The sequence below is a fragment of the Natrix helvetica genome (assembly GCF_964273705.1).
Source record: "Natrix helvetica genome assembly, chromosome: 7".
NCBI classification, from domain to species: domain Eukaryota; kingdom Metazoa; phylum Chordata; class Lepidosauria; order Squamata; family Natricidae; genus Natrix; species Natrix helvetica.
Window position 1 is genome coordinate 14,406,645 of NC_138558.1, and position 25,941 is coordinate 14,432,585.

General features: G+C 43.1%; 1 protein-coding gene across 4 annotated transcripts in view; it reads right to left on the bottom strand.

Moving 5' to 3' along the window:
• The window catches only part of LOC309395276 (broad substrate specificity ATP-binding cassette transporter ABCG2-like), a 55,389-nt gene that overhangs the window by 4,650 nt on the left and 24,798 nt on the right, over positions 1 to 25,941 (bottom strand). For all 4 annotated transcript variants that reach the window (XM_081959322.1, XM_081959323.1, XM_081959321.1 and 1 more), the window contains exons 3-14: positions 19,297 to 19,356; positions 17,556 to 17,670; positions 17,299 to 17,451; positions 13,767 to 13,924; positions 12,988 to 13,139; positions 11,476 to 11,574; positions 9,591 to 9,820; positions 4,425 to 4,507; positions 3,670 to 3,759; positions 2,136 to 2,260; positions 1,155 to 1,309; positions 16 to 105 (exon numbers count right to left, since the gene is read on the bottom strand). In XM_081959322.1, coding sequence (XP_081815448.1) covers positions 16 to 105; positions 1,155 to 1,309; positions 2,136 to 2,260; positions 3,670 to 3,759; positions 4,425 to 4,507; positions 9,591 to 9,820; positions 11,476 to 11,574; positions 12,988 to 13,139; positions 13,767 to 13,924; positions 17,299 to 17,451; positions 17,556 to 17,670; positions 19,297 to 19,356 — 1,510 coding nt within the window. The remainder of the gene's footprint in view (positions 1 to 15; positions 106 to 1,154; positions 1,310 to 2,135; positions 2,261 to 3,669; positions 3,760 to 4,424; positions 4,508 to 9,590; positions 9,821 to 11,475; positions 11,575 to 12,987; positions 13,140 to 13,766; positions 13,925 to 17,298; positions 17,452 to 17,555; positions 17,671 to 19,296; positions 19,357 to 25,941) is intronic.

Sequence of the window (25,941 nt, forward strand, 5' to 3'; positions counted from 1 at the left end):
TGATGTAGCACTTACCGTCATGCCATATCGAGGGATGCTGAAGTACTGGAGCCAAGAAAGCCATGACAGAACACTGGTGAGATTTACCAGTAACCCGGAGAAAATCTGAAGATAAAATCAAAGATGCAAAATTCAATTAAAAAAAGGAATGTAATTTTTGAAACTATAATTAATAAAGGATCAAACGTTTCCAGGAATGTTGAAGGCTGTTCTGTTTTCTCAACTAAATCCTTTTGCTTCCTTCTGCATGTAGTATCTTCTGTATCCCATCTTAGTTTTACAACCTATTTACCATCAAATTGACCTGGTGGTAAGAGAAATACCCACATTTGGGCATGCTGGCTGGATGTTGATGTGTAACATACCTGATCAGCATTATGTGGGATATGGATGATGATAGGGAGGGGGACAAGCAAATAGTTAGGGTTAGTCAATAGGGAAGTCACAATCATGCAATGGAAACACCTTCTTATATGTGTTGTGGCAACAAATTCCAAAGGAAAAGGCTTTGATTCCATGATTGTGGTGGGTGAACATTTTTTTGACCCCTTGGCTATCTGTTGTGGCCTATCGGCCACTGGGCCCTCCAGCAGCTAAATCAGAGGAGGGGGAGGAGGCTTGAGAGACAGGGTCAACATCCAGGCAACCTGAGAGCTCCGAGGGAGAAGAAGGAACGGAGCTGTCACAGAGAGAGAGAGACAGAGTGGAGCCTAGGCCGTCTGTCAGCCCTCAGATGGAGAGTCAACAGCCCCCAGGTCTGGAGGTGGCTAATGAAGCAGAAGAGGAACAGCTGGGTCTAGTGCCTGATGCGCGGACGCACAGACTGCAGAGGAGAGGAGAGCAGTGGAAATCTGTGGGTCGATCCTTGGGAAGGATGAGCCACCGCTGCTGATGCAGCCGCACCCTAGCTCTGGAGATAAAAGGCAGGGGGCAGAGATGAATAGATGTGGCCAACAACTATTCCTCTTCCAGCTGGATGGACTTGTTAGCCTGTGTTGAGAGAGAAACCTTTCGCCAGAGCTGCCAGCACTCCTAATTAAAAGAATCTTTGCGTTCACTTCACAGGGTTTCTTGTGTTTGGGGAGCTGGGTCAGAACACTACCTCTGAAGTTGGACAAAGTAGCCTTAATGAGACATCCGTTCCAGGTACTCACAATCATAAAAACAAAGCTGATAGTCATCAGAAGATTGGCGACAGCCACCACATTTTGTCCTGTAGCAATAGCAAGTGCCATCGAGGTTGCAGTGTATGACACCAACATCAGAGTAAACATCATTATAAAGAAAGCCTCGACGGTGGGTTTCAGGCCTAGAGAACAAGAAAAGCAGGATTGGAATGTCAATCCTATTATATTGTCAAACACTATTTTACCCTGAGGATTAGATATTTTTTTGTTACATAATTCATTCTGATTTGCATAAAGATCCCTTTTAGTTTTTATAACGCCTATAGTTAGGGATGCGGTGTTAGGATGCAGTGGCTCAGTGTAGAGATGGGTTGCTCCTGGTTTTACTACTGGTTCGCTTCATGCGGCCATGCACAGTTCAATGTAAATTGTTTTTCATGCATGCGCAGAACAATTTACAATGAACTGTGCATGCGTGCACACTACTAAACAACAACCGGCAACGGCAGCGGCGACCAGGAACCTGTTCAAGGGCGTGGCCAGCCTGGGTCACTGCCGGTTCTGCGACCCAGGCCAAAATACCACTAACAAACCAGGCCGAACCAGGAGCAACCCACCTCTGGCTTAGTGGCTAAGACGCTGAGCTTGTCAATCAGAAAGATCAGCAGTTTGGCAGTTCGAATCCCTAGCCCTGCATAACGGAGTGAGCTCCCGTTACTTGTCCCAGCTTCTGCCAACCTAGCAGTTCGAAAACATGTAAAAATGCAAGTAGAAAAATAGGGACCACTTTGGTGGGAAGGTAACCGCATTCTGTGCTGACCACATGACCACATTCTCTTCGGCTTAGAAACGGAGATGAGCACCGCCCTAGAGCTGGGAACAACTAGCACATATGTGGGAGGGGAACCTTTACCTTATAGTTTTGTAGTTTAGTTTTATAACATTTATACACGAAACATTTGTTTGCAGATATATTTTTCCAGATAGACAAAAAAATGATAAACTTACCTAGCATGAAATAAACTATGCAGGTGAAAATTATGCTGGGTAAAGTCCTCATGGGTATTAAATCAGCCATTAGTTTTGAGAAGAAGTATGCAGAAATTCGATAGTATCCACTGATATATTCATGTCTATAACAAAACAGCCAAAAAACCCAGATACTCAATTAACTTTCACTTGCAAAAGATCTACAGTTTGGACATCTTAAAACCAGTGTACACAGTATACCGTATAATAATGTAGCTACTATTTATGGAATAAATCACACTGCATTCAAACTTTATACATAAAACCTGGCTCAGCATTTCAAGTCTCTATGGCTGAATTCACAAACTAGATAGATAAAGAAAGCAATAAAAAAATAAATATCACATTTTGATATATCCTAATAATAATATGTATCCTAATCACAAACTCCCATTCTTAGAATACACATATTTAACCATTATTTTGGCAAAAACTATGATTCCTTGTAATTTAAGACATTTCATTTTTGCCCCTGTATATTTTAAAAATTACAGATTAAAGCTGGTATTCCAAACTTATTTAACCAGATGTTTTGTTTTTGGAAGACTTTGTTTTTTATTTCTTGTATATCAATTATGCTTGCCAATTTTGTTTTTAATGAATGTTTTGAATGTTCTTTTGTCTACCTGTGGAGCTGTGGTGGCTCAGTGGTTAGAATGCAGTATTGCAGGCTAATTCTGCCCACTGCCAAGAGTTTAATCCTGATGGGACTCAAGGTTGACTTAGCCTTCCATCCTTCCAAGGTCGGTAAAATGAGGACCCAGATTGTTGCGGGCAATGGGCTGTCTCTGTAAACCGCTTAGAGAGGGCTGTAAAGCACTGTGAAGCGGTATATAAGTCTAAGTGCTATTGTTAGTATTATCCAGAATAAAAGGAGTAGGTGGAATTCTTAATAAATATCACAGATTAAAGTTACAAAGATAGTGACCACTATCTTGAGGTTTTTGGTTGCCCTGTAGACACACACACAGCCACGTGGTAGCTCAGTGGCTAAGACACTGAGCTTGTCGATCAGAAGGTTGGCAGTTCGACGGTTCGAATCCCTAGCACCGGGTAACGGAGTGAGCTCCCATTACTTGTCCCAGCTTCTGCCAACCTAGCAGTTCAAAAGCATGTAAAAAATGCAAGTAGAAAAATAGGAACCACCTTTGGTGGGAAGGTAATGGCGTTCCATGCGCCTTTGGTGTTTAGTCATGCCGGCCACATGACCATGGAGACGTCTTCGGACAGCGCTGGCTCTTCAGGTTAGAAACAGAGATGAGCACTGCCCCCTAGAGTCAGGAAAAACTAGCACATATGTGCAAGGGGAACCTTTACCTTATAGACACACACACACCGTAATGAGATTCAAACTTGCACACCCCTTGAGGCCTAGAATGGTCTTCACCACTCCAGGGAGACCATACTGCAAGTGAAGAGCTAATAGATTAAAAGATTTATCACCAAATAAAGAATTCTTTTAGATGTTCTTCACCTATTAGTATTCCTATTTTGTCTAAGAATCCTTACTTACATAAATATTTTCTTCTCTACCACAAAGAGTTCAATTGCTGAGATGCTGCTGAAACACTGATTAGTAGTCATAAAGAACATGGCACCAATTCTAGGAAAAACACAGATTATCATTGTGAGAAACTAGTCTTTTCAAACAGCTTTTAGTTAAAAAAAAATAACTGAACCCAGTGCTCCTGAGTTTTATTTTCTTAGCAATAAATATTCTGTCCCTTGTGTTCTAGAAAGTGAATAGTAGATCAAAGGGAATGGCTTAGAAAAGAAAAGGGGGAAAATCTGGCTGAGAAAAATATAAATGATAAACCACAAGAGTGATCTGGCTGGTTTTGTTTAACTAAAAAGTTGTCAGAAAAGGAACAACAATCTTGCTTTAATCTTGATAAAAAATACATGTTTTTTTCAAAATTAAAACAAGAAAAGTTATAACTTCTGGCAACCTTTTTATGTCAATTGTGTGGGTGGTGTTTTTTGGCTTTAGAAGCAACAGATCCTGCTATTAAACAGGGAAGGTGGCAGAAGGAAGGATGTCACCCACTTTCAGGAAAAGCATATCCTATTTCAATATTCCTAGGCCTTTTCATAGCAGAATTGAAGCACTCTCTGCAAAATATAGTTTGTATAATGATGCCATTATGCAAAAACACGTACATAGTAATAAATATCAGACAAAATAGTGGAAGTCTCTTGTAATGTTCTACTTTCCAATTCCCCATAATATCATTCATTTGATCACCATATTATCCCCAAAGGACTCACCTATTTTGCAAACCTTTGCCATCATTTGTTACACCAAAGAATATGGCACCCACGACTAATCCCAGGAAAATCGTAACCAATAACTGAAATATAAATATATCATATTATGTTCAGTTGTTCATTTATACATCGTCATCAAGCACAAATTGACATCATCAAAACCAAAGACAATTTTTGCTTCCTTTTCTCCCCCAAGTGCCCTTCATTCATTCTTTTAAAAATGAAAGCCAACATGTTATAAATAACAAAATTTCCAGCCATCACTACTAACCCGTGTTCAGTTTAAGATAAGATAAAATGATGAGTGGAGAGGAGAGGAAAGGGAAGGAGATAACCTTTATTGTTGACTCAGCCTTCCATCATTCCGAGGTCAGTAAAATGAGGACCCAGATTGTTGGGGGCAAGAGGCTGACTCTGTAAACTGTTTAGAGAGGGCTGTAAAACACTGTGGAGCTGTATATAAGTCTAAGTGCTATTGCAATTGCTATTCTCATATATTTTTTTACCATCAGCATGCTGGCATACATTAAGGATGTAATTCTGTTGCCTGCTCTCATCATTTTCCGTTTTGAATACATAGCGGAAAGAGGAAACTTGAGAGTTCACAAGGTTGATGCTATATTTAATGTAAGGTTTGAGAATACGTTGAGACTCATAGAAGTTTGAGAACACATCCAAGTCACAATGAGCCAAACATGAGACTTAAAACGGAGGCTTGAATAACAATCAGCATTTAATCTTTGATCAAAGTTTAAAGACATGATGGTCAGTTGTTCCCAACGTACCCCAAGGATATGCAGGGAAGAACTACCTTTCAGAGAAGGTGTAGCTCCTTTTTATACAGTAAGAGACATCATAGAATAAGATCCTGGCTTTACAATACTCCTCACTAGCCTTATCAGCATTATCTCTTTCCTCTGTTCCCAGGATTGGCCATTTGGCCCCCTGTTGTGAAGGGCAAAGATCAAAGGTGAGATACGTTCTTAGGGAGGATGGGGACATATCAAAGGTGTCAATTTTACAGCTCTTTACAGCTCCATTCCGGGATAAATTATATGCCCATAGATTGCAGATTGATAAGAATTCAAATGGCAAGGATCACAAGTTTTGACATTTTCCAGATATTCTACAGACCCTAATAACAGGGCCACAGGAAGTCAGTTGCAGGGAACAAAAGGCACTTACAGCATGCAAGCTTATATGTTACAAATAAAAGGCATAATATGTGTGTTACAGAAAACAAATATTTCTACTAATCAACAAGTGTGTATCCTTATTACTATTCCCCTTCATTATTTAATTTATATTAAATGTGAATGGCTAGTTCTAGGAGTAATTGTTAGTTTCAGGAAAAGTTTGGAATTGTGTTAGTAGTTAAGACAACTGATGTTTCACAAATTAGAACAATTAGTTTGGTCTACATAAGAATATTGGGAAACAGTTGTTCTAGGGTGATCTACTGACTTTATGCAACCATCTCAAGCTGCCAATAAGGGGAAATATTTGTAACTTAGGGTTGAAATGAAGAGCCTTTGATGTTCTCAGAGCTTGCTTGTTTTCTTGTAGACGTTTCATTACCTAATAATACCTTAACGTCGTGACACTAACATCCGTGCTGATGATGTTACCTAAGTACATAATGAAACGTTTACAGGAAAACAAGCAAGCTCAGAGAGCACCAAGGACCCCTCATCTCAAGCTGCGTCACCATGGGATAAGACAGATATGGTGTGGAGTTCTCATCCTTTATACAAAAGATCTTAGAATGCTCTGTAAAGGCTATGTTAACTCAAGAATTCTGGAACCTGTAATCCATGTGTGGGGAACAATAATAATTGTCCAAGACAAAAGGGGCATTTAGTCTTTACACAGAGAGCAAAACATATTATTGAAATAGTTGAACTACCATGTTTCCCCCAAAATAAGAAGCATCTTATTTTCTTTTGACCCCCGAAATAAACACTTGGCCTTATTTTCAGGGAGGTTTGTTCTTTTTGAGGTGCAGAAGGCGATGAGCATAGTCACCTCATGACTGCTGCTGTGTTGCAATATTTTCAGGAAGAGCTTATTTTTGGGGGAGGGCTTATTTTAGCGCATGCACTCAAAAGCCTGGTTGGGCTTATTATCTGGGGACGGCTTATTTTCAGGGAAACAGGGTACAAGTTGAACTACAAGAACTACACACCATTGTTTAAAATTTCAGCCAATGGAATGGTATCAGGCCAGTGAGAGTTGCTCTTGAAGAGATTCCAAAAAATTGCCAAAAAGACCTAGTGTCAAAAATCATGCAACTAAGCCAATTATATTAGAGAACAAGGATCATAGCAAGACCAGTCTGAGAAGATTAATCCAAAGGTTTAAAGGAATACCTTGGAGCATTTACAGATTTCATTTCAAAACCATTCCTAAGGAGGTTAGGAAGATCAAAACAATTGCGAGGGACAGGAAGTTAGCCTCTCAGCCCTGGGGGGAGTATAAGGCTCTTAAAGAGCATAATTCTTGTCACAAGGTCAAGCTTTTACAATGCAATTAAAAGGGATTTTCATAACATTAATATACCACATCAAAGGCGGTTGTGATGAGGCGATTATCACCCGGTGGAGAGCATAGGTTTAACAACAAATCAAACAGATCTAATCATTTTATTAAGCTCCACTTCTAAAGTTCCCCAACATCACCAAACCTCTAAGAAATGCTGATGAAAGGGGACAGATCATATCTGCTGTGATTTCTCCCTGGCAATTAACCTTTAAAACATAACTATTACACTATCGGAACGCAAAATCAGTCTTTGTTTATTGAATCTAAGAGGACTTCCACACAGAATAGAATAATAGACTTGGAAGGGACCTTGGAGGTCTTCTAGTCCAACCCCCTGCTTAGGCAGGAAACACTATAGCATTTCAGACAAATGGTTATCCAATCTCTTCTTAAAAACTTCCAGTGTTGGAGTATTCAAAACTTCTGGAGGCAAGTTGTTCCACTGATTAATTGTTCTAATTGTCAGGAAATTTCTCTTCAGTTCTAAGTTTCTTCTCTCCTTGATTAGTTTCCACCCATTGCTTCTTGTCCTGCCTTCAGAGAATAGATTGACTCCCTCTTCCTTGTGGCAGCCCCTGAGATATCAGAACACTGCTATCATGTCATCCCTAGTCCTTTTTATTAAACAAGACCCAATTCCAGCAACCGTTCTTTATATGTTTTAGCCTCCAATCCCCTAATCATCTTTGTTGTTCTTCTCTGAACCCTTTCTAGAGTCTCAACATCGTTTTTACATTGTGGCGACCAAAACTGGATGCAGTATTCCAAGTGTGGTCTTATCAAGGCTTTATAAAGTGGCACTAACACTTCATGTGATCTTGATTCTATCACACACAGTCTACTGGACTCACCTATCAAATCTTCCACAGCAATTTCAAGCTGTCAAATTAGCATCCATCATTACTTAGCTCCTACAGCTGGATAATGGAAAGATACAAAAATGACAGCCAGCTTATCCTCACCCTTATTCTTCCCTTCTCGTGTTTGCTTTTTGCAGTCAGAAGGATAAAAAAATAGGGAGAATCAGGAAACTGTGTGAGATGAGCAGGAAATTAAGACAACAGGGTGTCTCAGCTGCAGGAAAGTAGCGAAACATGCTAGAGGCAAAATACTTATAGAGCAGGAGTCTCCAACCTTTGCAACTTTAAGACTCGTGGACTTCAATTCCCAGACTTCCTCAGCCAGCATGACTGGCTGAGGAATTCTGGGAGTTAAAGTCCACAAGTCCTAAAGTGTCAAGGCTGGAGATGCATAATAGAGGGCAGAAGTTCTAGGAGATCCAAAAGGCAGAAGTCCCAGTCAACAAGAAATTTACAGCTCCATAAGAAAATATGAATTACATCATTTGGATCAGGAATTGGAGTGATAATCAGGTTAGGTAGTTTCCTAGTGAGGAAGCATTCAAACTGGTGCTATTCCTGAGAATGGGAAGGGTCTCGGAGAAGATCAGGTTTTTCTCCAGCTGATCTTCTCTGAGACCCTTTCCATAGTCAAATCCCAGCTGGGATTTCTCAAATTGGAAGATGTGGGTGATCAGAGATGCTTTAGAGGTGATAGAAAGGTATGTTAACAGAAAACAACAATAGCCCGCTGCATTTCCCAACAGTACTGTAAAGATTTCTCGAAGAGGAACAGTAAAAAAATATGAAGGACTTGAAAATAAAGTAGCATAGGCAACTAAGTCCCAAGCAACACCTCACCAACTTCAGGAGCAATAGCACTTATACCAGTATTTATATATCTCTTCATTGAGCTTTACAGCCCTCTCTAAGTGATTTACAGAGTCGGCATATTGCCACCAACAATCTGGGTTTTCATTTTACTGACCTCAGAAGGATGGAAGGTTGAGTCAACCTTGAACTGGTCAGGATCGAACTCCTGGCAGTTGGCAGAATTAGCTTGCAATATTGCTTTCAGTCTTTGAACTATGGTGCTGCAGAAGACTCCTGCGAGTCCCTTGGATTGCAAGGTGATCAAACCGGTCAGTCCTAGAGATCAACCCTGACTGCTCTTTAGAAGGCCAGGTTCTGAAGATGAAACTCAAGTACATTGGCCACCTAATGAGAAGGAATGATTCACTGGAGAAGAACCTCATGCTGGGAAAGATTGAGGGCAAAAGAAGAAGGTGACGACAGAGAATGAGGTGGCTGGGTGGAGTCACCGAAGCAGTCGGTGTGAGCTTAAATGGACTCCAGAGGATGATAGAGGACAGGAAGGCCTGGAGGAATGTTATCCATGGGGTCGCAATGGGCTGGACACGACTTCGCAACTAACAACAACAACAACAACAAGACAACTAAGTCCCAAGCAATACCTCACCAGCTTCAGTAGCAATAGTACTTACACTGGTATTTATATATCTCTTCATAGAGCTTTACAGCCCTCTCTAAGTGGTTTACAGAGTCGACATATTGCCCCCAACAATCTGGCTCTTCATTTTACCTACCTCAGAAGGATGGAAAGTTGAGTCAACCTTGAGCTGGTGAGAATCGAAATCCTGGCAGTTGGCAGAATTAGCTTGAAATACTACATTCTAACCACTGTGCCACCACAGCTCAACTACACTTAGAGTAAGCGTAAGACTGGAATGTCAACAGATAGGATGCTTGAAACTTTTAAAATTACCTGTGCTATGGAAGCTTGAGGATTACCTATTAAATTTTTGAACATCCGTTTGGAGACCCACTTCAGCTGATGAAAGAAGGAAGTGGAATAGGTAATTTTTTGAAAAGTGGTCTCTTTGGTTTCACTCTTTGAAGACAGCTTTTCCAATTCTCTTTTGGTTTCTTGATTGTAAGAAGAACTGGAATACTTCTCTACCAATTTGTCTGCCAGTGTCTGATCTTGAGTACCATCTTTAAAGAGATAAGAGGAAAATGAATTACATTGAATACGGTTTTGCATTGTCTGGGTGGGATGACAATTTGGCTTGAACGTTGTGAGAATATTGTTGCTTAAATCGACTTTTGACCACAATTGAGCTCCAAATTTCTGTTGTTAAGCGAGACATTTGTGAAGTGAGTTACAACTTTTTACAACTGTTGTTCTTTCTACGACTTTTCTTCTGCCACAGTTGTTAAATGAATCATTGTGGTTATTAAGCTAGTAACAAGGTTGTTAAGTGAATCTGACTTCCTCATTGAACTTGGCTTGCCAGAAGTTTGGAAAAGGTGATCATGTGACCCAGGACACTGCAGCCATCATAAATATCAACCAGTTACCAAGCATCTGAATTTTGATCATGTGACAGGTTGAAGCTGCAACGATCATGTGAAAAATAGTCATAAGTCACTTTTTCGGTGCTGTTGTAACTTTGAACGGTCACTAAATGAACTGTTGTGAGTTGAGGACTACCTATATTTATAATAATGATGATGACAGAAAACTGTACAAACTATACATCTCAGCAAAGCCATTTCAGAACTGTTTGTTGGTTTGATCTATGAGGTAACATACATATACTGTATCTCTTCATTTCGATTTTCTCCATAACAACCTTGGGAGATAAGTTAAGCTCAAACAAAGTTATTGAATCAAAGTCACCCAGTGAATTTTTGTGTAGGGGAGTTCAAACTTCGACTTGCATCTCACCGATCATGGTCCAAAACCTTCCTTGTCACTCCCAAATCGGTGGGACTGTATATATCCTTTTATTTATTTTTAGATTTTTACCACACTTTTACATCTAAAGGTGGCTCCTAGTGGAACATACTAAAATCTGAGATGAAATAACAACAATACAATACCGACATTAAAAGGTTGGTAAAAAGACGGAAATAGAAAAAAGAACCTAAGTTAGTCAATGATGGCCAAAAAATCCAGAGTCTGGTAGTATCTTACTAGAAGGCAAGACAAAAAACAATGGAGGGAAGCTAATCAAGGAGAGAAATAACCTAGAACTAAGGAGAAACAGTGACAACAATTAGGAGAACAGCTTGCTTTCAAAAGTTGAGTGTGTTCCATCACTGGAGGCTTTTAAGAAGAATGTGGACAGTTACTTGTCTGGAATGTTAGAGTCTCCTGCTTGAGCAGGGGGTTGGACTAGATGACCTCCAAGGTCCCTTCCAACTCTGTTGTTCTTTTTTGGGTAACAACTTTTATTAAAAGGTATCAGCTTTTGTGGGTTGTAGCTCACTTCACCAGATGCATAGAGTAGCTAGAAGTTTGATAAGGCTATGGTTTAATGCAGTCCAATTAACCCTGTGGAACAAAGTGTTCATCCGGTCAATTTTTCTGGCATCAATTTATCAGGGCTGGTATTAAAATATAATCTATGTAATGATGGATGCAGCTTTCCCTACTTTCTGTGGCGCCATGATTAGTGAAAGCTATGCAGCATTTGGGACTACTGACATGCAAAGGAATCTAATATACTTGGATATATGTTCCTTGCTGTTCCATTTGCACTATTCAAATCCTAAGGGAGTTCAACGACAGAGTTGAGAGTGCAAAGAGCAGATTGAATAACATACCAGATTCCGAACAAGGAGCTATGTTTTGCACACTATACCTTTGTCGGTTTCATTATGAGAAGCCACAGCTGTCGAGTCTCCATTAATGATATCCAGGAAAAAGTCAGCAGGGTTATTGTATGGTTCACACTCATAACCTCAAAAAGAAAGAAAAGAAAGAAATGCTTCTGCATCATTTCAATGGTTGATAAAAAGGTAGGGCAAAGCTTTTCTGACAATACCTCAAATATCTAAATGACTGTTTGCTAAAGTTGGCCCAAAACAGACTTCCTAGATTCATTCATAAAACTGAGGACAGAGAAATTGGGTAGACATTTTCTCTGAATTTCTCCAGGAGAAGCAAAAAACTTATCCACCCATTTCCAAAATGCCTAGTAGCAAAGCCAGTAGCATCGGCACTGCTGTTTTCCTTTGGGATTTAATGCTGATGACAGGAACAAGAGCTGATTGTTTATAGCAGGGGTCCCCAACCCCCGATCCATGGACCAGCACTGGTCCGCAACATGCCAAAACCTGGGCTGCGCAAACAAGCGAAGTCCCATCCTTAGATGCAGGCAGCACATGAAACTACGCCCCCCTCTGGTCTACAGAAAAACCTCTCCACAGAACCGCTCTTTGGTGCCCAAAAAGTTAGAGGCCGCTGTTTTAGAGGAGGACAGGATATTTCCATAGATATCCCCCATGGCTACTTCTAAATAAATGTTTCCCCAAAATTATTTTACTACATAACAGTACATTGTTAGATTCCAAAGTTTCCAAAATACATGTGCGGTATTTGGTACATATTACTTATTGTGTAATAGAACTGCGGAAAGCCTTTGGAGGGTGGCTTCTGAAGGCCACGTATCTACAAGGCTCATTGTGGCAACTTCAGACTTTTTCCTCAGGTTTTTTAGCATGAAGACCCAAATGTAAAAGATGGCTTCCAGGTCTGACATACACACACAATGAAAGGGTTACTAAGCAGTGGTGAAATTCAATTTTTTTTACTACTAGTTCTGTGGCATGGCTTGGTGGGCATGGTGTGGATTGGTGGGCGTGGTGTGGATTGGTGGGCATGGCAGGGGAAAGATACTGCAAAATCCCCATTCCCTCCCCACTCTGGGGCCAGCCAGAGGTGGCATTTGCCGGTTCTCCGAACTACTAAAAATGTCCGCTACCAGTTCTCCGGAACCTGTCAGAACCTTCTGGATTTCACCCCTGGTACTAAGAAAATTGAGGGAAGGCCTCGAAATATGATGAGCCTCTGAAGAACATCTGTGGTCGCTTTATGCAAAGCCTCTCCAAATAATTATCAAAATCTAATATATAGGTTTAAATAAAGCAAGGTAATTTATAATTCTATTTATATTGATACTCCATGAGCAATCTTGCCCTTTGCTGTTGTCTTTGAACTAAGAGTCATACTGAATCTTTGGAAGACTAATCTCAGACGTAAATATTTCTCCATCAACATTATGGTTCCAAATAAAATCAGATCCCAGATCTGTTTTTTTGAAAAAGAAAAGGTGATATTCAGACATTCAATAAATAGCCTTCTTGACTCTTACCAATGGTCTTAAAGTATTCTAAGGCATTCTGAGCAGGTCCATGATATAAAAGTCTTCCCGCAGCCAACAAGGTCAGTTTATCAAACAGCCTGAAGATGGAGTAGCGTGGTTGATGAATGGAAAAAATGATGGTTTTCCCTTGCTTGGACATCCTGCACAAAAAGCAGAAAAATGTTAAAGCGCTAAAGTTAAGTCCTTAAGATAAAATACCCTGAAAATTATTACTGATCATTCAAATCCTAGGTTTTGGGATTTGGGGGGGGGGGGGGGGGGAGATAAATTAGCAATACCAACAGCACTTAGACTTATATATCATTCTACATACTTTGTAGGCCTCTCTAAGCGGTTTTCAGAGTAGCCTAGTAAAACATCCATCTATCAATTTATCCATCTGTCATTTTGTATGGCTGTGCAAAATGTCAATATTTTAACTGGTCTCTTTCTTTTCATTATTCTCTTTGTTTTTTTCCCAGGAAGTGGGTGGGGCTTTTAAGAAAGCTGCTTCTGGATTATATCTTGAGCCTCTCAACGGGATGATGTTATAGAAAATGGCCTTCTTTTATTCTATGTGTGAGCATAAATACTGTAGTGTAGCATCATTTCCTAGTATAGAATCATGGCGTCAGAGGGCTGACATGGACCTCAGAGGTCGTCTAGTCCAACCCTCTGTTCAAGACAGGAGTCTTATTCATCGCAGCCAAACGGTTGTCCGGTCTGTTTTTGAAAACCTCAAGTTATCTTCTGTCATTTCTCCATGGAGCCCTTCATCTAGTAATTACCTTTTCAACAGCAGCAAAACGGCATTGGCGGTGCTGGCATCAAGGCCAGTGGTTGGTTCATCTAAGAACAAGATGGCCGGGTCGGTAATGAGCTCCATTCCAATATTGGTCCTTTTTCTCTCTCCTCCTGATATACCACGAATGAACTGAGTTCCAACCTAAAGGAAAAGGGGAATGTCTATGGGTACCGTCTTCTTGAAAACATTTTCAGGCAGAGATTGTTTAGCACCCAACAATACAAGACTCATATATGAATTTGAGTTTTTTTTAAATAAAAAAAAAACTGGAAGATAAAGGAGAATATTTGTAGTTCGGGGTTGAAATGAAGGGCCCTTGGTGGTCTCTGAGCTCGGTTGTTTTCTTGCAGATGTTTCATAACATCATGAAGATGTTACCTAGTTTGGATAACAAAATGTCTACAAGAAAACAATCAAGCTCAGAGAATACTGACTGGAGTATTGGAGACTGGAGACTAAAACATATGAGGAACGGTTGCAGGAACTGGGTATGTTTAGCTTAAGAGAAAGAAGGACTAGGGGAGACATGATAGCAGTGTTCCAATATCTCAGGGGTTGCCACAAAGAAGGAGTCAAACTATTCTCCAAGGCACCTGAGGGTAGAACAAGAAGCAATGGGTGGAAATTAATCAAGGAGAGAAGCAACTTAGAACTGAGGAGAAATTTCCTGACAGTTAGAACAATTAATCAGTGGAACAGCTTGCCTCCAGAAGTTGTGAATGCCCCAACACTGGAAGTCTTTAAGAAGATGTTGGATAGCCATTTGCCTGAAACGGTATAGGGTTTCCTGCCTAGGCAGGGGGTTGGACTAGAAGATCTCCAAGGTCCCTTCCAACTCTACTATTGTATTGTATTGTATTGTAATACCAAGAACCCTTCCAATTGAAATATATATTCATTAGCAGTAGTACATTAGTACAGACACAATGTTAATACATTGCCACTTTTGGGGACCCTTTGTTGAACCCTAGTTCAGGGATGATAAGATCAAGCCATAATAAAACCTGGTTTAAGTACTCACTCTGTGCTTCCCCTCCATTTATTTGTCTAATCTCTTAACCTGGTTCATATTCCCTTCTACATTGTTCATTAGAAAGCTAATACACTGCTTCATCTTATTGAGACCAATTTCTCTCAGTCTGATGGTTTAGTAGGCAGAGTTTTGTATTTTTCATCTTTGTATATTTGTATATTTAATGTAAAGATCCGGTAGTATGTAAGTCTCCTGTTCTTCACTTCTCCTAAAGGTTGATATTGTAGTTAGATTATGCAGAAGTGTTATAGGTCATACAGTAGGTCTCCCTTTTAATGCCACAAAGAGCACAGCCAAATTGTTTTTGACTTCAAATAAATTAAAGGAGGAATATTATATTCCCCGTGTCCTGGGAAGCGTGGGATAGACTTTGGAATAAGTATAGTGTCAACTCGTAAAGCATTCATGGTCTGCTCTCAAGTTGCCATGGGCCAGATATATAGAGATAGAGATAGAGAGATATAGATAGATAGATAGATAGATAGATAGATAGATAGATAGATAGATAGATAGATAGATAGATGATAGATAGATAGAGAGATAGAGAGATAGAGAGATAGATAGATAGATAGATAGATAGATAGATAGATAGATAGATAGATAGAGATCCAAACCTAGATAATTGAAGGCAGATCTTCTATATATGTGTGGATATATGTATGTTGTAGGCAAAATCCTGAATATGGTGTATCTAGAAAATCATGTTATATTGCTAACAAATATTCCTGAGTAATAGGTCCCAAATGAAAATATATATCAATTAACATTATAACACCTTCTTGGTGCCCTCCAGAGGGTTTTTTTTATCAATTCTGGCTGCCTTGGTGACCTTCGGGCATGAGGTTAGGCAGGGTCTATAATGCAGGGGTCCCCAACCCCTGATCCCATGAACCAGCACCAGGCCACAGCATGCCCAGAAACCAGACCATGCAAACAAGGGAAGCTGCATCCACGGGATGCAGGCAGCACAAGAAATTACGCTCCCTCCAGTCTCCACGCTCCCTCCATGACTTGGACGAGGGGATAGATGGAGAACTCATCAAATTTGCAGATGACACCAAACTGTCAGGAACAGCCAACACTCCAGAAGATAGGCTTAAGATACAGAAGGATCTTGAAAGACTTGAACATTGGGCCCTATCTAACAAAATGAAATTCAATGGTGAAAAAAAGTATGGTTCTACATTTAGGCAAGAAAAACAAACTGCTCAGGTACAGTTTAGGTGGTACCTTGCTCAACAGTAGTAACTGTGAAAGGGATCAACCATTTAAATAGGAGCCAGCAGTGTGCAGCAGCTGCCAAAAAAGCCAACACAGTTCTAGGCTGCATAAGCAGAGGGATAGAATCACGATCACGTGAAGTGTTAATACCACTTTATAATGCCTTGGTAAGGCCACACTTGGAATACTGCATTCAGTTTTGGGCCCCACGATGTAGAAAAGATGTGGAGACTCTAGAAAGAGTGCAGAGAAGAGCAACAAAGACGATTGGGGGACTGGAAGCTAAAACATATAAAGAACGGTTGCAGGAACTGGGTATGTCTAGTTTAATGAAAAGAAGGACTAGGGGAGACATGATAGCAGCATTCCAATATCTCAGGGATTGCCACAAAGAAGAGGGAGTCAAGCTATTCTCCAAAGCACCTGAGGGTAGAAAAAGAAGCAATGGGTGGAAACTAATCAAGGAGAGAAGCAACTTAGAACTAAGGAGAAAGTTCCTGACAGTTAGAACAAGTAATCAGTGGAACAGCTTCCCTCCAGAACAGTGGTGGGTTCCTGCTGGATCGCACCGGATCGCGCGCGCTCCCTTTCAACTGGAAAGTGAAACTGAAAAAGACTTTTCAGGCGCTCCGCTCCGCTGAGGAAACATCTCCGTTCCCAGCCGAGCTGGTGGAGCGCAGGCAGGCGTCGTTGCTTCGCCAGGGCCGGGCAAAACTGTACTTCCGGTTTCAGCGCCGGAAGGGAGCGCGAGAGCCAGGTGGAGCGCTGAAAGGGAGCGCGCAAGCCAGGTGGAGCGCTGAAAGGGAGCGCGCAAGCCAGGTGGAGCGCTGAAAGGGAGCGCGCGCGATCCGGTGCGATCCGGGAGGAACCCACCACTGCTCCAGAAGTTGTGAATGCTCCAACACTGGATGTTTTTAAGAAGATGTTGGATAACCATTTGCATGAAGTGGTGTAGGGCTTCCTGCCTGAGCAGGGGGTTGGACTAGAAGACCTCCAAGGTCCCTTCCAACTCTGTTATTCTATTCCATTCCATTCTATTCAGTCTATGGAAAAACCTCTCTCCGTGGAACCTGTCCCTAGTGCCCAAAAGATTGGGGGTCACTGATTTAATGGATCTGGCTTGAATATTTTAATCTGTCTTATTAGTCAGGAACTCCCCTAAATTATCAGCTCTGAAACCATCATCACGTAAGTGAAGGGTAGTCCAGTTTTAGCGCTGTCTTTATGGAACGCCATCCTCTGGGAGATTTAATTTCATTACCTTTGAATCTGCCACTTTTGTCAATCCCAGCTCTTTGATGATCTGGTTGATTCTCTCCTCTTTTTCATGAGCTTTTACTGTTCTTGGTAGTCTGAGTGCAGCTGAGAACTGGAAGTTTTCCCTCACCGTCAACGTCCCCATCACAACATCATCCTGGAAATACAAAGGACACATTTAGATTATTTCCATTTATTTGCTTCAAACCAGAAATTTGATGAGCAATAAGGTATGGGAGGGGGGGAGGATAATCAATTTACCTGTACTACATAGCCAGAGATGCATTTAAAATTGGCAGGCTGGGGGGCACCGTTGATGAAAACATCTCCAGTTAAGCCATGAGGATCTTTCCGTGCTGCTAAAATATCCAGTAATCTAAAAGAGAAATCAGAATTACATGATGTTTGCCACATTTTGCTGAAGTGAAAAGCGCACAAATGCAATTAACACCTTTGTACCATATTCTATTCTATTCTATCGGTTCGGACCGGATCGCCCGAACCAGTAGTGGAAATCGTAGGTGGCTCCGCCCACCAGTGGTGGGATTCATAAAATTTTACTACCAGTTCTGTGGGAGTGTATTGGTGGGCATGGCATGGCTTGGTGGGCGTGGCTGGGTGGGCATGGCAGGGGAAGGTTACTGAAAAATCCCCATTTCCTCCTGATCAGCTGGGACTCCGGAGGCAGAGAATAGATGGGGGCAGGGCCAGCCAGAGGTGGTATTTACTGGTTCTCCGAATTACTCAAAATTTCCGCTACCAGTTCTCTAAAACTGGTCAGAACCTGCTGAATACCACCTCTGCCACCCACCCATGCCCTGCTCTATGGCATCCCACTTAGGCCCTTTTTCCGCCAAAAGCACATGCGCAGAATGTGAACTGAATGTGAACGTGCACAGTCACTTTTGCGAACCAGTAGGGAAGATAAGTTTATACCACCCTTGGTTTGCGTGGTTTCGGTTATTTAAAAAATCTGCAACTATGGGGAAACCCTCAATGAAATGCAATAGAAGGTTAGATAGAGAGTTGGGCAGAGATAATCAAAATCCATCTGGCTCATCTCTCCCAGTCTAATTTTGCAAGCCATTGTTATTCAAGCATGTAAACCAGTGTTTCTCAACCTTGGCAACTTTTAAGAGGTTCAATTCCCAGAATTCCTTAGCCAGGATTACACGATCCTCACCACAGTTATGATCTGGTCTCATGTTGCAAGACTGGCGGCAGTTAAGCTTTCAAAGGAAGTAGGACATCATCAAAGCATCACGTTATGCTTGGCATCAAAGTAATTTCTGTTACTTCTTTAGCAAAGGATTATAGAAAACCACCATAAGATGGCGGCTCTTGCAGTTTGGAGGCTGGGTTGGAGGTTAGCAAGCATGTGCTTGAACCTCGAGTGCTGCCTGGGGAAGGGGGGAGGTGTAAGCACCCATCCTTTGCTTCAGCTACTGCTGGGGACATGAAAGGAGTCCTCCAGGGGTGGGTTCCAGTAGTCGCTACTGCCAGTTCACTTGTGGATGCGCCGCGTGCACATGTGCAGAGCAATAAAAATTTCTGTGCATGTGCAGGACCGAAAACAAGGAGAACTGGTTCAGGGGGTGTGCCAGGCCTGGGTTGCTGCCGGTTCCAGCGACCCAGGTCACCAAAGTACTACCAGTTCTGCCGAACCAGGCTGAACTGGTAGGAACCCACCAATGGAGTCCCCCAACTGGGCATAATCTGGGCAAGGGTGATGTCACTTGCTAATCCTTTCAACGTAGAAGTGCCTCGGCTTCTGACACGAGTGCGCCAGCGGTGGGATTCACTTACCTTCCCTACCGGTTCGCAAATGTGGGCCCACGCACGTCTACGCATGCGCAGTGCTCATGCATTATGTCGGGGCGGGGGGGGTGGAGCCTCCCGCAGCCGCCGCTACCGGTTCGCCTGAACCAGACAGAACCGGCTGAATCCGAAATTTGGAACGCAGATTTATAAAACCACATTTGTCCACTGCTATAAAACTTACGAAGATTTGCCACTGCCGGTTGGCCCCAGAATTGCATTCAGTCCTGGTGTCATTATTCCACTGAAAAACAAACCAACAAAAAAGTATTACTTTCTAAGCCACTAGAAACAAGTATCTCAGGTCAGAAATGTGTCTCTGGTGTGGAATAACCAACAGCTGCAAGCTAAAGGCAAGCCGTAATTCAGGGGTGTCCAAACTTGAGAACTTTAAGACTTGTGGACTTCAATTCTGGGAATTCTGGGAGTTGAAGTCCACAAGTCTTAAAGTTCCCAAGTTTGAACACCCCTGCCGTAATTCAAGGACGCTTTTCCACCACTGCTGAACTTCTTGAAAAAGAATTAAAAAAAAAAAAGTCAGAAGAATCCCAGTGCAGAAGAAATACTCTGTGCATTACAGGTGGTCCTTGAATTACAAGCATTTGTTTAGTAACCATTCAAAGTTACAACGGGCCCCTGGAAGACTGCAACGGCCATAAATATGAGTCAGTTGCCAAGCGTCTGAATTGTGGTCGCTGTGAACCACAGGGATGCTGCAAAGGTCATAAGTGTGAAAAGGAGTCGTACGTCACTTTTTTCAGTGCTGTTGCAACTTCGAACAATCACTAAATGAACTGTTGTAAATCGAGGACTATCGATAGCGGGAGACTATTTTACCAAAAAAGATGTCGCCCAAAGACCCTGCAAATCTTGCCCACATTTTCCATACAATCGATGATTTTTTTAAATATCCAAGATATCCTCTGCCGTAGTTGCTTTTTTTTTCTTGCTAACCTAAAAAAGGAAATCCAACTGCTTGTGCCTTTCCTTGTATAAATTGTCTACATCCGTGATGGTGAACCTATGGCACGCGTGCCACAGGTGGTGCATGGAGCCATTTGTTAGAGCATGCGAGGCGTTGCCCTGTTAGCTCCCCCGTGCATGCACGCACTGGCAGCTGACTTTGGCCTTCATTTTCAGGCTCCAGAGGGCGAAAAACAACTCAATGCGCAAACCGGAAGTCTGGGAAGGGATTGCGTACATAGAATTATGGTGTGGGCACGCCCGCGCACAACACCCCCCCTGTGCTCCCCCCACTTTTGGCATGCGATGGCAAAAAGGTTAGCCATCACTGGTCTACATCCTTCTCATTGTTGCTTTTCTACATTTTTTCAAACACAGTTTAAAAATTGGATGAGTAAATGAAAGTACTTCTAGATACCGAAGAAGTGAAGAAGATTCTTGATGGGAAGCACAAAGACTTCAGGGAAAAACGAAGTCCAAAAAAGCACCTCTGGGACAACTATGACCTGGATGACTGAGAATCTCCATAGACATCTAGATACAGATAGTCCTCAATTTACAACAGTTCATTTAGTGACGGTCCAAAGTTACAAGGGATTTTAACCTGCCGTCGGTGGGAGAAGCATCAGAGGGGGTTCGGGAGTTCATGGCTTCCATGACAGCCATGGACCTGACTCAAATGATTCAGGGCCCAACACACGAGGGAGGTCACACTCTGGACCTTGTTTTTGTCTCTGGCCAGTGGCTGAGTGATCTGGGAGGAGGCGACTTAACCATCACTCCCCTGTCATGGTCAGATCACTCACTCCTTCGTCTTGACTTCCCTGGTGCTACCTCCCGCCGCGGGGAGGCGGAACCGGAAAGTTCCAGATGGTTCCGCCCCAGGCGCCTGATGGAACCTGATAGGTTCCAGACGGAGCTTGGGCCACCTCCTGTAACCTTGACCCGCCCCCGGGTAGGGGACCTGGTGGTTGCGTGGAATAATGCAACTACCGGGGCCTTGAACCGGGTGGCGCCTTTGCGGCCTCTCCGGCGGCAACGATCCACCCTGGCCCCTTGGTTTACCGAGGAGCTGAGGGTGATGAAATGCCGCAAGAGACGTCTAGAGAGTCGTTGGAGATCCTCTCGCTCCGAATTTGATCGAACACAGGTACGAGCCCATTTAAGGACGTACCTTGTGGCATTGAGAGCGGCCAAACGTCAATACTGTGCCACTCTCATTGCATCCGCGGAGAACCGCCCTGCCGCCCTGTTTCGGGTGTCCCGCTCCCTCTTGTTTCAGAGGCCGCGGGAGGCCCCTCTACAGGGCAGGGCAGAGGAATTTGGTAAATATCTGCAGGATAAAATCGCTCAAATCCGGAGAGACTGGGTTCCTGTCAGTGATCCAATGGAGACGCCCATGGCGAGTCTTGAGGCTTCTATCTGGGAGGAGTTTGACTTGGTTGCCATCGAGGATTTGGACAGATTGCGTGGACGACTGCGACCCACCACATGTTTATTGGACCCGTGTCCCTCCTGGCTTGTACTGGCATCCTGGGAGGTTACACGAGACTGGCTCCTGGGCCTAGTGAATGCTTCGTTGGGAGAGGGGTCTCTCCCGGCCGCCTTGAAAGAGGCGGTGGTGAGACCCTTGCTCAAGAAGCCTTCCCTGGACCCTTTGGAGCTGGCCAATTATCGTCCTGTCTCCAACCTTCCCTTCTTGGCGAAGGTTGTAGAGAGTGTGGTGGCCTACCAGTTCCCACGACATCTGGAGGAAAATGATTATCTAGACCCGCGCCAGTCCGGCTTCCGCCCCGGTCACAGCACGGAGACGGCCTTGGTCGCGTTGGTGGATGATCTCTGGAGGGCCAGAGATAGAGGTTGTTCCTCTATCCTGGTCCTATTAGACCTCTCGGCGGCTTTTGATACCATCGACCATGGTATCCTGCTGCGCCGGCTGGAGGGGTTGGGGGTCCGGGGCACCGTTTTGCGGTGGTTCGGCTCCTACCTCTCTGACCGGACGCAGCGTGTGTTGACAGGAGAAGAGAGGTCGACCCTACGCCCCCTTACTTGTGGGGTGCCACAGGGGTCGGTCCTCTCGCCACTCCTGTTCAACACATATATGAAGCCGCTGGGTGAGATCATCCGTGGTTTCGGGGTGGGATACCATCTGTACGCTGATGATACTCAGCTGTACTTTTCCACCCCGAACCACCCCAACGAGGCCATCGAAGTGATGTCCCGGTGTGTGGAAGCCGTACGGATCTGGATGGATGACAACCGACTCAAGCTCAACCCTTCCAAGATGGAGTGGCTGTGGGTACCAGCCCCCCGGTTCAGCCAATTAATTCCATCATTGGCCATTGGGGGCATCCATCTTGCCCCCGTGGAGCGGGCGCGCAATTTGGGCGTCCTCCTAGATGCCCGGCTGTCCATGGATGACCATGTGACAGCCGTGGCAAGGGGGGCGTTCCACCAGGTTCGCCTGGTGCGCCAATTGCGCCCCCTACTGGACCGGGATGCCTTGCGCACAGTCACTCATGCGCTGGTGACGTCTCGCTTGGACTACTGTAACGCTCTCTACATGGGGCTTCCCTTGAAATGCACCCGGAGGCTGCAGTTGGTCCAGAACGCAGCCGCGCGGGTAATTATGGGGAGTACTAGGTACTCCCACGTGACACCGCTCCTGCGCGAGCTGCACTGGCTTCCTGTGGTCTATCGGGTGCGTTTCAAGGTTTTGATAACTATCTTTAAAGCGCTCCATGGCTTAGGACCTAGTTACTTGCGGGATCGTATTCTGCCCCATACATCCCTGCGACCAATTCGCTCGCACAGAGAGGGGCTCCTCCAGGTGCCGTCCGCTAGACAATGTCGTGGGGCGGCGCCTAGGAGTAGAGCCTTCTCTGTGGCGGGCCCAGCCCTGTGGAATGACCTCCCTCCGGATATTAGGAATACCTCTGACCTCCGCTCCTTCCGTATTAAGCTTAAGACCCACCTTTTCCAAGCAGCTGGCCTGGCTCAACTTTGATTTAACCATATCGCTCCTGACGGGTTTTTAACTGGGTATTTTAATTATATTTAATTTCTAGGGGTTTTAAATACAGTATTTTAATTGTTTTTATCAATCGATCTCCTCCTTATGTATGTATGTATGTTTTAGTGTACCTTTGTTATATGTTTGTTTTGTTTACATATTTATTTCGAATGTTTCGTTGTACGCCGCCCCGAGTCCTTCGGGAGAGGGTGCGGCTAAGAAATAAATATATTATTATTATTATTATTATTACTGAAACAAGTGACTTATGATCATTTTTCTTACTTACGACCATTGGAGAGTCTCCATGGTCATGTGACTTATATTCTGGACAACCGGTTCATATTTATGACGGTCTCAGTGTCCCAGGGTCATGCGATCCCCTTTTGCGACCTTCTGACAAGCAAAGTCAATGGGGAAGCCAGATTCACTCAACAACTGTGCTACTAACATAACCACTGAGATGATTCACTTAACAAATGTGGAAAGGAAGTTCATAAAACGGGGCAAAACTCACTTAACACATTTCTCACTTAGCAACATAAATTTGGGGTTCAATTGTGATCGTAAGTAAAAGACTACCTGTAGTAATCAATTGAAATCCATTGATCAAAGTATGCAGAAACGTACATCTATTTTCAGAAGTTTTTGTGTGAAACATAATAATTTTGGCTTCAAAATATAACCATGATCTCAGGGATACTCTCTGAAACATTGACTTTTTTTATGGTGTCATTAAGTTTGATTACTTCTGCCTTCATGAAACATTCTTTCTAGCTACCTATATGAACTTTGTTGGATATTCTGCAGGGAGTAACATTTTACTTTTCACACAGAGAGTAATATAATTCAGTTAATTATTTATAGCATCACACACTGATCCCATATCATAATGAACTTCTTACACAGATCAATGATGGAACCATGCAACGATGATGGAAAGTTAACATTTAAAAGGAGATCCAAACAACAAACACCCAAGGACAGCTGACAACGGAACCTGATGTTTGAACCTGGGTTATTATACTTCGTGTTTGCTTAATATTTTCCAAGCTAGACAACACCTTATTTCTCATGTTTTTTTCCTGTGTTATCTGGTGGTTATGTTACTGTGAAAGTCCGAAATCTGGTGAATGTTGACATTCACCAGTGAATGTCGACATTCACATAGTCGCTTGGTGTATGTCCGAAATATATACCCTTATCCTCTCGACACCCTTAACCTAATACCCTTATCCTGTCGACACCTCGGCTCCTCGCTTCCTTTTAAGCGTCTTCTATTCGCGGACTTCTTTTTTTTTAAAACCTGCGATCCTGCGCGGTTAGAACGAGTAGTTTCCAGGACCGCGAATTGAAAAGCAAAAGTAAAGCGTTACGCTGACTCGTTATATATATGTCACCGTGAAAGACCGAAATTGGTATGTGTCGACATTCACCGGTGAATGTCGACATTCACCAATTTTGGTCTTTCATTCACCAGTGAATGTCGACATTCACCAATTTCGGTCTTTCATTCACCAATTTCGGTCTTTCACGGTGACAGTTACACTTCATGCCCACAAGATTTTGGAGATTCATCTCATATTCTGTTCTCTTCCAGATGATTCGGAGGATCCCTGAAGATGGGCTTCAGCATGAGTCTGAAAGCTCAAAAGATAAAGATTCTGGTCCCATTGACCGACCCAGATTGGATCGATCCTACAACACTATCTTGGGACACGTCTATTTCTTTTCATTCATAATTTTTTTAAAAATAAGTATGGGATACGACCTAAGAGACTGTAGTACACCTCAAAAAAGATAGCACTTTTTTCACTGCTGCACAGCTTCCACTGGACTCAATCTAGAGGTGGGCGGCTGAGAGTTCAGACCGGTTCGGGTGAACTGATAGTTCTCAGCAGCATCTGGCCCCACCCATCCGCCCCAGCGCTATCACGTCCTATGTAATCGCCATGTATTGGATGCCACACGCATGCACGGAAGGCACACACGCTCATATTTTCAGTTCTGGGCAAATCGGTTGTTACATTATGTGACGCCCACCTCTGACTTGATCCACTGAAACTTACCAATGGCCATCATAAAAATTATTCTTAATAGAAAGATTAGTCAATAAACATTTGATTAAACATGTCCTAGAACGGGGGTGTGAAACTCGATTTCATTGAGGGCTGCGTTTGACCTCAGCAAGTAGGCATGGCTAGCTCAATGTCCTACAGCCCATGTGGACTCCTCCTCGGCTCTGTTTTCAGCTATGACAGCTTCCTGCAGCCCTCTGCCAGGCCGCGTGCAGCCCTCCCAACCTTCATTTTCTCTGGCAGAGGCACTTCTCTGTTTCCAGGGCAGCCCCACTCTAAGCAACTCATGGGCCGGATCCAGACTGCAGGCCTTGAGTTTGACACCCCTGTCCTAGAATATCAGATGAACTTGTCATCCTGAGAGAAAAAAAAAACACAAACTATGTTCTTTCTCATGAGTGTGAACCCTTCTTGATTGGAACTTTCTGTTGATGTAAAAAAAAAAAATTACAGATAAGAGTTCAAATATTGACTGTCCAGGAATAGATTCAACTAGTAAATCAGCTGAAGCTGAAAAAAGCACTCTTTACTATGGAAGCCACTGGGGCCTAAATGCAGGCCCAAATTATCAGAGTCAATTTAGTGTAGTGGTTAAGTATTATAGAAATCATGTTTCACATTGGGTGTGATCTTGGACCAGTCATTCTTTCTCAGCCCAAGGAAGGAGACAATGGCAAACTACTTCTGAAATCTTTCCAAGAACACTAATTCAGGCCAGGCCAGGCCAGGAGTCTTAAAAGTGCACTCACACAGACTAAAAAAAATAGTTCAAATT